We start from the raw sequence: 10,026 nt of genomic DNA, 5'->3' as shown, positions 1-10,026 counted from the left end.
AAAGTATAAGTGACCCCAGACGGAGGTGTCCCTCAGGACAGAGGAGATAGAAGAGCTTCAGAATACAGAAAATGTCCTGATTTTAGAGGAGCTGCACTAACTCCTCCCACTGGGATGCAGCAGGATGAAAACATGGAAACACTGGTGAGCCCCGTTTGGGCGCGGCTCCATTCCTGCATCAGAAATGTTCAGTTTCTCCAGTTTTATCAAAATCCATCCTGAAAAAAGGCACAAGACACCTTTCTTTGTTTCACTGGATTTATTTAACCTGATTTCAGATAAGTTAACAAAAACCTTCCCAACTTATTTACAAATTAGCAACTTCTGTGGTAAGTTTGTTGTGTTAATGAATACAATTTAGTCACACTAGAGTGGCTTTATTCACAATAATCAAACAGAAACTGAGCTGACAGAGAGACAGGGAAGACATGCAGCAAAGGTCAAAGAATAATTCTTCAACATTTAAGGGAACCCAGAAACTATTTGGATTTGTTTAAAAGCTTAAGAGATTATTTTTTAGGAACCTCCGGGATTTGAACCAAACATCGAACCTGAATCGTTTGGGTGACGCCGCCTGCTCTCGGGCCGCCCTAGCTGCCGGCTGGCTGCAGAGGAGCGAACCCCGCTGAGTGACAGCCGCCCCGCCTCCGCCGCTCCGCCCGGCCTCCGCCATCTTGCCTCTCCCTGGATGCCAGAAGCCGAGCGCGGAAGAGGAAACGGTTGTGTGCGGGCTCAGCAGGGTTCCGCCTGTCCTCCAGCCTCCACCAGAAAGCAGCGCTTCAGCAGAGACCCGGGGCAGAGATGGCTGGACGGCTACCGGCGTGTGTGGTGGACTGCGGGACGGGGTAAGCATTTGGAGCCGGGAACGGAGCGGCGGAGCGGGGCTCAGTCCGGGGCTCAGTCCGGGGCTCGGTCCTGGGCTCGGTCCGGGGCTCAGTCCGGGGCTCAGTCCGGGGTTTCTGTTTACCGAACTTTGACTGACAGCGCTGGTTCTGTACGCTGGTTCTAAGCGTACAGAACAAACGGAACCAACCAGAACCGGTTTAGTTATTAAGGGTCGGTTTCCTTCAGGTTGACGCGATGGCTGCTCTAATTTCCCAGTTAAACCAAACATTATAAATCTGTTCAGCTACGCATGCGCGGTGCTACTTCCTACACTCAACCTGCACTTCCTCATTCAGCCTTTTTAGTCCATATATGGTTGTGACTCGGCACCAGAACCCGGTTATTACACCGGGACAGTACAGGACCCGGTTCTGGTTCTGACAGTGGGTTCATCCTGCTGCTCTGCAATCGGGATGGTTCTGGTTCTGGACATTTGGATCCGATTCTTGTGGAGACACTTCCCTCTGGCTGCAAACCAGTGTGCAGCCTCTGACCCGGTTCTGCAAAAAAAAAAAAAAAGTAAAAAAAGTTCTGGTTCTGTTAGAACTGATGCAGTACTGTGCAAAAAGGCCATTCTTGTTCTCCTTTAAGGTAGTCCTGAATAGTAGATCTGTTGGGTTTTTAAGTTGGTTCTGATCAGTTGGATTTCTGGATGATTTTCAGTTATTTTTCTAGACTTTGCATTGTGGATGATTTGCGGTCCGGTCCAGCAGAACCTTATGGGCCAGCGGCCTCCTAAGCTTTTGGCCAGACTCGGTCAGTGGACCTGATGTTCAGCCGGTTCTGAAATGTTTCTGTTCGTGCAGCAACGGGGAAAAGTGCCCGAGGCCAAAGAAAGCGGAAAGACTTTGAGAAACCTGGAGGAAAGATCGCGTCTCCTAGGAGACGGACTGGCGGACGGACTGACCGACGCCCGTCCTCCGTGAGACCCAGCACAGGACCGGTTTCTGCTGATGAGCTCGGTACCAGGAGGTTCTGATGATGCCATCAGCTGTTGCTGTCCACAACATAGACATAAATAAAGAACAGGCGCCTCATGGCCGCTCCTGCCTATTGTAGCTGACGAGTTTTAGGACGGCCATCTTGGAGAGGTCGACCGCTCCACTCAGCGTTATGTGTTTGACAGGCACAATGAAGTATCAGCGCATTTAATCGATCATAACTCGCTAAATACTAAACATATTTTCACGATTTTTTAATATCAACCTCATTCAAACAGCTTTCATAGCTACATTTACTAGAAAGTTAGTTTTTAAGTATTTTTGTACTGACTGATACATGGTTGAGCATATTTACAGAATAGATTCGGAATAGAATATTTTGATATTGATGAATGATGAGCATTTTACAAAACATACAACCAGTCATAATTTTTAAAATATATTATTTAGTAATATCAACACATATTTATATAAATATACAAACAAAATAATACAATCATAGAAAAACAAAGATGATTAAATAATGATGAACATGGTTATATACATAATATCTACATAGGTTTTATTCATGTTTTCCAGCCGAGGAGCTGTAGCTTAAGAGATCCATCAGCAGAGGATCCGTCTCTCCTTAAACACATTTCTGTCTTTATGAAACCTTCAAAACTAAAACGGGAGCTACCTTACTTTAGACAGAGTGAACGAATTACACATAAATAACAGTCTTTCCACCTTCTGTCGCATAATCTAAATCAATGTTAGAGAAGATTTACAAAATCTTAGCGGGGCTGAACCCGGTGTTACACCGTTAGCACTATAGCTAATATTAGCTGGCTTTTTGCAGGTGGATATAAATATTACAGTTTAGTAATATTCTATTCATAAAATATAAACACTAATATGTCCATCTTACTTGTGAAACGTTATCCCCCGAGATCTCACGTCAATAGTCCGTAGATCTGAACAAAAATATCCGGCAGTGCTGAGGCTCCTGCTGCCGTTTTGGTTTAGCCAAGCAGGAGGGACGACCGCTCCAAGATGGCCGCCGTGTTTCCCAGAGCAGCCAGTGCGGGTTCTGTGGTCCACAAAGTGAGAATTTCACTTCCTGTTCTGCAGCGGTTCTGGGTTCAGCCGGACGGGTCGTCATGGTGACGCCGCAGCAGAGTGGACCTCTGTGCGGTTCCGACCCGGATCAGAACCGCGCTGCGGGTTGGGCTCCCCGGCTGCGTGCGCTGCATATTTGCAGCGTGTCGCGGCAGGTTGCAGCCGACATGCTGGGACTGTTCTTTGAAATGAGCCGGGTCAGACGGGTCGCAGCAGAACCAGCGAAATGTTCTGACAGTTAGAGGCGGCGCTCTGGTGATGATGATGATGATGATGATGATAGTGATGAAGGGCACCAGAAGAATAAACCAGCATCATGTTGGGTTCTGTTCTGGCCCGGTTCAGGAGCTCTTCCTCAGATTCCAGATATTTGTCTGTAAACAGGAAGTGCTTTGATCAGGTTATTGGATCACATCCTGTATTGTTGGAGCTGCTGTTTGGACCTGGACGGGTTCTGTTGGGTCAGACAGACCAGTGGACATTTGGACCCAACAGGAAAGTGGTGGAGGTGTGGTAATGTGGAGCTTCAGTTTTCAACAGAACTGCCTAGTCAAAGTCCAGACCTCAGCCTGATCTCAATGCTATGCTTGGACTGAAGGTTCTCCAGAACCGCTGCCAGGTTCTGATAAAAAAAACTTCCTGCTGTCCAGAACCTGAAACAACATGGAGAACATTGACTTCCTGTTGGAGCCCAACCAGAACTAGAACCATCAGCAGATTAAAATAACTGGGCCGATCAGAACCTCTGGGCCGGGTTCTTACAGTAACTGGACTGTTTTCTTCTCTTAGTTACACCAAGCTGGGCTACGCAGGAAACACCGAGCCGCAGTTCATCGTTCCCTCATGTGAGTAGAAAGGAAGTCCTCCTCCTGCGGACAGGAAGTCCTCCTCCTGCGGACAGGAAGTCCTCCTCCTGCGGACAGGAAGTCCTCCTCCTAACACTACTTGTTTCTTCAGGCATTGCCATCAAGGAGTCGGCGAAGGTGGGCGATCAGGCCCAGCGGAGGATGATGAAGGGAGTGGACGACCTGGACTTCTACATCGGTGATGAAGCTGTGGACAAACCCACGTACTCCACCAAGGTAAGAGGTCAGAGGTCAGGAGTCAGGTTTGAGCAGAACCTCAGAGGGTCACGCCATCGTGAATCAGCAGAGAACCGTCCGGAACCTTCTGGACGGTTTGATTTATTTATCCACACTTGGCGGCCAACCAGAGCAGTCAAACTACTTTACACTTTACCCAACTGGACCGGTTCAGCTGTCTGCGGTCCATGTACACTTTAAGTGGTGGTTCTGGTGGACAGGACAGGTTCGGGAGGTCCAAAGAGAGCAAGGGTCATCAATTTGGTCAGGGTCCGATCCTCCATCCAGAGTTCTGCTGATGCTGTGAGCTAGATCGGTTCTGTTGGACCTTCTGGTCGGTCCAGCTGGTCTCTGGGCCAGGAGGTTCTGCTGGGTTCTGGACCGTGCTGTCCTGTTGCTGACCTCTGACCTCTCCTGCCCCAGTGGCCGATCCGCCACGGGATCGTGGAGGACTGGGACCTGATGGAGCGCTTCATGGAGCAGGTCATCTTCAAGTACCTGCGGGCCGAGCCAGAGGACCACTACTTCCTGCTGGTGAGTTCTGGACAGGCCACCAGACCCGGGCCGGCCGTGAACCGGCCCGGTGGGTCTGACCCGGTCTCCTGTTTGCAGACGGAACCTCCTCTGAACACGCCGGAGAACCGGGAATACACGGCCGAGATCATGTTCGAGTCCTTCAACGTCCCGGGGCTCTACATCGCCGTGCAGGTCAGAGGTTCTGGTTCTGATCCAGCTTTTCCTGGTTCTGTTTCATGGTTCTGATCCCCTCTGTGTGTCCTGCAGGCCGTTTTGGCGCTGGCAGCCTCCTGGACTTCCAGGCAGGTCGGAGAGCGGACCCTGACCGGAACCGTCATCGACAGCGGAGACGGCGTCACTCACGTCATTCCTGTGGTGAGTCCTCCATGGGGACGCCCTGTTGGACCCTGCAGGTGATTCTGTACGGTGGCCTGGAGGTCCAAAACAGCTGCAGACTCGGGAAGCTGCTTCTGGTTCTCCTGCATGTGTGGTGGCGTGCTGCTGCCACTTGGTGGTCGCTGTGGCTCATTGCAGGTCGACCTGATGGCTCATTTAAAACCCAGCTCTGCTTTTCTGATGATTCAACAGTTTTCTAAACGTTAAACCAGCAGAACTGCTGAGTTGGGTTCATCAGTTTTTCTGAGGGATCTCCTGTTCAGCATCAGAGACGTTTTTAAATCTGCTGCCACTGCTGTAATAACATTTTTATTCAAATAAAAATGTTAAAACTGAATTTATTGGAAACATGAAAACAGTCCAGATGGAAACTTTACAAACTAAATCACTTCAAAGATGAACGAACAAGAACCTGATATTTGAGACGATTTCCTGATCATTTGTCCTCATCTGTCTCCCCCAACCCATCTGTCCCCTCCGTCCTCCTCCGTCCTCCTCCGTTCCCTCCGTCTCCTCTGTCCTCCTCCGTTCCCTCTGTCCCCTCCGCCTGCTCTGTCCCCCTCTTTCTCCTCCGTCCCCTCCGTCTCCTCCATCCCCCTCCGTCCCCCTCCGTCCTCCTCCGTCTCATCTGTCCCCTCCGTTCCCTCTGTCCCCCTCTGTCCCCTCCGTCTCCTCCATCCCTCTCCGTCCCCCTCCGTCCTCCTCCGTCTCATCTGTCCCCTCCGTTCCCTCTGTCCCCTCCGTCTCCTCCATCCCTCTCCGTCCCCCTCTGTCCTCCTCCGTCCCAGGCTGAAGGCTACGTGATCGGCAGCTGCATCAAGCACATCCCCATCGCAGGCAGAGACATCACCTACTTCACCCAGCAGCTGCTGAGGGACAGGGAGGTGGGCATCCCCCCGGAGCAGTCCCTGGAGACGGCCAAGGCGGTCAAGGTGAGTCCTCAGCTGGACGGAGATGAACGTTCATATCACCCTGAATATTAACCTAAATATCACTGAAGGTTGATTATATCAGTCTGGCTGTTTGACATCAAGACAGTGCAGGCTCTGCTGTTCTTCATGTGGCCACCAGGTGGTGCTGTTGGTCTGTAACTGGTTTTAGTTGGACATGAACATTAGCCGATACGAAACTAGGCAGCTTCAGGTAGAAATCCACATCCTGAAGCTTCACTGTAGCCGGTCAAAGACTTTAGATCCACCAGAGCTCCGGTTCCCCTCATTCATCTCCATGTTCCCTCTGATGTTCCCCCTCTCCTTCCCTCTCAGGAACGGTTCAGCTATGTGTGTCCGGACCTGGTCAAAGAATTCAGTAAGTATGACTCGGACGGGTCCAAATGGATCAAGCAGTACACCGGGGTCAACGCCGTCAGCAAGAAGGAGTTCACCATCGACGTGGGCTACGAGCGCTTCCTGGGCCCGGAGATCTTCTTCCACCCAGAGGTCAGTCTAGTTATTATTGCACAGCGACGCAGCGGGTCCGGCTGGCCGCATTAGGACGACCCGACCCGACTGTCGGAACCTTCTGACCCGCTGTCTCTGGTCCCAGTTCGCCAACCCGGACTTCACCCAGCCCATCTCAGAGGTCGTGGACGAGGTCATCCAGAACTGTCCCATCGACGTTCGCCGTCCGCTCTACAAGGTAACCGCGGCGTCCCGGCATGGCCCGGCCCGGTCAGGTTCTGCGGTTCCATGACCCAAATGTTCCTCCTTCCTCAGAATGTGGTTCTGTCCGGAGGCTCCACCATGTTCAGGGACTTTGGGCGGCGGCTGCAGAGAGACCTGAAGAGGACGGTGGACGCCCGGCTGAAGCTGAGCGAGGAGCTGAGCGGAGGAAAGCTCAAGGTGGGAACCGTCACCGCAAAGTTCCCAGGCCTTGTTTCACAGTAGATGTCTGTTAAACTTTCCAGGCTTTGCTTTCCGGTTCTGTTTCCATTAATCAGCCTGGTTCTGTTCTCTCTGCAGCCCAAACCAATCGATGTTCAGGTTGTCACTCATCACATGCAGAGATACGCCGTGTGGTTTGGAGGATCCATGCTGGCATCGACGGTAAGCATCTGCAGACGCTAACATTAGCGTTAGCTGTTTACTCAATAATCACACTACTGATGTTAGCATCCACACTTTAATGGTCGCCATTAACATAGCTAACAACATGCGCTCCAGCGTTCCTCTCACAACAGCATGAACAGTTCTCGCCCCGCCTCCTATTACCTCGCATCCAACACATGCGCAGTAAGCTACTTACAACTTAACATTAGCTGCTACCATGGAGGCTAACATTAACGTTAGCTGTTATGTGGGTGCTAACATTAACGTTGGTTGTTACCGTGGGTGCTAACATTAACGTTAGCTGCTACCGTGGGTGCTAACATTAACGTTAGCTGCTACCGTGGGTGCTAACATTAACGTTAGCTGCTAGCGTGGGTGCTAACATTAACGTTAGCTGTTACCGTGGGTGCTAACATTAACGTTAGCTGCTACCGTGGGTGCTAACATTAACGTTAGCTGCTACCGTGGGTGCTAACATTAACGTTAGCTGCTACCGTGGGTGCTAACATTAACATTAGCTGCTACCGTGGGTGCTAACATTAACATTAGCTGCTACCGTGGGTGCTAACATTAACATTAGCTGTAACAGTTTCTGGTCAGCTGACTTCTTCTTCCTCTGCTCTTCAGCCCGAGTTCTACCAGGTCTGCCACACCAAGAAGGACTACGAGGAGATCGGGCCAAGCATCTGCCGCCATAACCCCGTGTTTGGGGTCATGTCCTAACCTGCTGGACCCGCTGCGTTCTGACAGCGAGGGTCTGAACGGCGCCGTCAGGCCCGGTTCCATGATTTTCAGATGAGACCAAACGGATCAGCCGGGAAATTTATCCAGAATTTTTGTTCTGTTTCTTTTGTATTTTCTTCTGAAATATGGGAAAAGCGTTTGTAAGCCAAGAATATTCCTGGTTCTTCGGACCTTTGGGAACAATATTTATAAATAATAATCTGGACTTCAGGCTCAGTTCCCCTACAGGTACAACAGATTGCTGAGTTTTTGTCCAACTTTTTCTTTCTGCTCCAGCTCGGTTCTAACTGGTTCCATTGATCCGCTTAGAGCCTGTTTTTGCTTCTTAAAGTTTTTTATGTTTCAGTCCATAAATTGATGCCAGTATCAGTACCAGGCAGAACCTGCAGCAGCTTTTAATAAATTCAGACGATACGTTCTGATCAGTTTGTGTATTAATGCAACGTTCCAATAAAGCCGACCCGTTCTGTCTAAGAGCTTCTGTCTGGAAATTCTTCATCTCAGGACAGAACTCTAGCAGGTTCTGACTGGACCAAAGGACAGATGATGGAGCCCGTCCTGCTGGTTCTGACGGGTCACCAGAGACCCGGTCGGGGATCAGGTCCATTAATCGGCTGATGAGAGAGGCGGCAGCGGCAGGATGGTTGCCGTAGCGATGGATGTGTTGTTTCTAGATGGATCTGCTGAAAGCTACTCTTCTTGAAACTTCATCAGGAGGAAGAGGATGGGCAGCGCCGCTGACGGCTCGGCTTTACTCCGCATGACGGCGATGAAGAGCGGCTCGGTTACACATCAATAACTCAGGTTCTGGTTCTAAAAGATGTTCAATACACTGTAAAACATTAATAATAATGTTCAATAAAGACCAAAAGTACTCACACCCCAGCAGATTCTCCTGTTTCTGACAGGAAGGGAGTCGGCCATCTTTCAGGAGAAAATAAACTTTAAAAAGCAACAAATGAAAAAACCTGACATTTAAAATGATTAATGCTAAACTCATAAATCCCTGGAAGATCGTCCAGACCAGAAGAAGAATTTTTATAGATTTTATGGTACCGGTTCCGAGTCCTCCGGGTCCCTGCCAGCCGTTCTGCAGCGGCTTCCTGCCTGTCTGGTGAAACGTGAATCTGGTCGTCTCTGCTGAGCCATTTGCAGGCTCCAGTAAATGAACTGGGCTGGTGTTGGTTCTCCTGCTGGTTTTTATGGCCGCCTCGAGTCTCCCAGTAATTATTTCTGCACCAGTTTATCATCCGAGAGAGAAAGAAGAGCGCTGTGGACCGCAGTAAGCCTCTCTCTGTTTCCCTCCACAAACAGTTTGTGCCAAGAAGCAGATTTATCCAACAACCAGCAGCTGCTGCTCCCTCACAGCAATGTTTGGACTAAAGTTGCTCCATGTTGCTTCGAGTTCCTCCAAGTTGCTCCATGTTGCTTCATGTTGCTCCGAGTTCCTCCAAGTTGTTCCTAGTTGCTCCATGTTGCTCCGAGTTCCTCCATGTTTCTCCATGTTGCTCCTAGTTGCTCCATGTTTCTCCATGTTGCTCCATGTTGTCTGAGTTGCTCCATGTTGCTCCGAGTTCCTCCATGTTGCTCCTGGTTCCTCCATGTTGCTCCGAGTTCCTCCATGTTTCTCCATGTTTCTCTTGTTGCTTCATGTTGCTTCATGTTGTCCAAGTTGCTCCATGTTGCTCCTGGTTCCTCCATGTTGCTCCGAGTTCCTCCATGTTGCTCCTAGTTCCTCCATGTTGCTCCTAGTTCCTCCATGTTGCTCCTGGTTCCTCCATGTTGCTCCGGGTTCCTCCATGTTGCTCCGAGTTCCTCCATGTTGCTCCTGGTTCCTCCATGTTGCTCCGAGTTCCTCCATGTTTCTCCATGTTGCTCCTAGTTGCTTCATGTTGCTCCTGGTTCCTCCATGTTGCTTCATGTTGTCCGAGTTGCTCCATGTTGCTCCTGGTTCCTCCATGTTGCTCCGAGTTCCTCCATGTTTCTCCATGTTGCTCCTAGTTGCTTCATGTTGCTTCATGTTGTCCGAGTTGCTCCATGTTGCTCCTGGTTCCTCCATGTTGCTCCGAGTTCCTCCATGTTTCTCCATGTTTCTCCATGTTGCTCCTAGTTGCTTCATGTTGCTCTGAGTTCCTCCATGTTGCTCCTGGTTCCTCCATGTTGCTTCATGTTGTCCGAGTTGCTCCATGTTGCTCCTGGTTCCTCCATGTTGCTCCGAGTTCCTCCATGTTTCTCCATGTTGCTCCTAGTTGCTTCATGTTGCTTCATGTTGTCCGAGTTGCTCCATGTTCCTCCTGGTTCCTCCATGTTGCT

General features: G+C 50.1%; 1 protein-coding gene across 1 annotated transcript; it reads left to right on the top strand.

The window, feature by feature from the left end:
- The first annotated feature begins 660 nt into the window (after nt 1–660).
- Nucleotides 661–8,189, top strand: LOC116723131 (actin-related protein 3-B). The gene is made up of 12 exons (XM_032567767.1): nt 661–845; nt 3,717–3,772; nt 3,885–4,009; nt 4,433–4,543; nt 4,622–4,717; nt 4,793–4,900; nt 5,710–5,853; nt 6,187–6,360; nt 6,467–6,559; nt 6,637–6,762; nt 6,883–6,966; nt 7,597–8,189. Exons 1-12 carry the CDS (start codon nt 802–804, stop codon nt 7,690–7,692), a joined length of 1,257 nt encoding a protein of 418 aa, XP_032423658.1. The 5' UTR covers nt 661–801; the 3' UTR covers nt 7,693–8,189.
- Nucleotides 8,190–10,026: the final 1,837 nt, after the last annotated feature.

This window comes from Xiphophorus hellerii, chromosome 7, assembly GCF_003331165.1.
Source record: "Xiphophorus hellerii strain 12219 chromosome 7, Xiphophorus_hellerii-4.1, whole genome shotgun sequence".
Taxonomy (NCBI): domain Eukaryota; kingdom Metazoa; phylum Chordata; class Actinopteri; order Cyprinodontiformes; family Poeciliidae; genus Xiphophorus; species Xiphophorus hellerii.
This window is presented reverse-complemented; position numbering and strand designations above follow the sequence as displayed.

What these genes read in the sequence shown, in the direction of transcription:
- LOC116723131 (XM_032567767.1), top strand. Translation starts at nt 802, where the DNA reads ATGGCTGGACGGCTACCGGCGTGTGTGGTGGACTGCGGGACGGG. An exon ending in AGGACCACTACTTCCTGCTG is followed by an intron (nt 4,544 to 4,621) that starts GTGAGTTCTGGA and finishes TCCTGTTTGCAG; the next exon opens with ACGGAACCTCCTCTGAACAC. An exon ending in GGCTCTACATCGCCGTGCAG is followed by an intron (nt 4,718 to 4,792) that starts GTCAGAGGTTCT and finishes TGTGTCCTGCAG; the next exon opens with GCCGTTTTGGCGCTGGCAGC.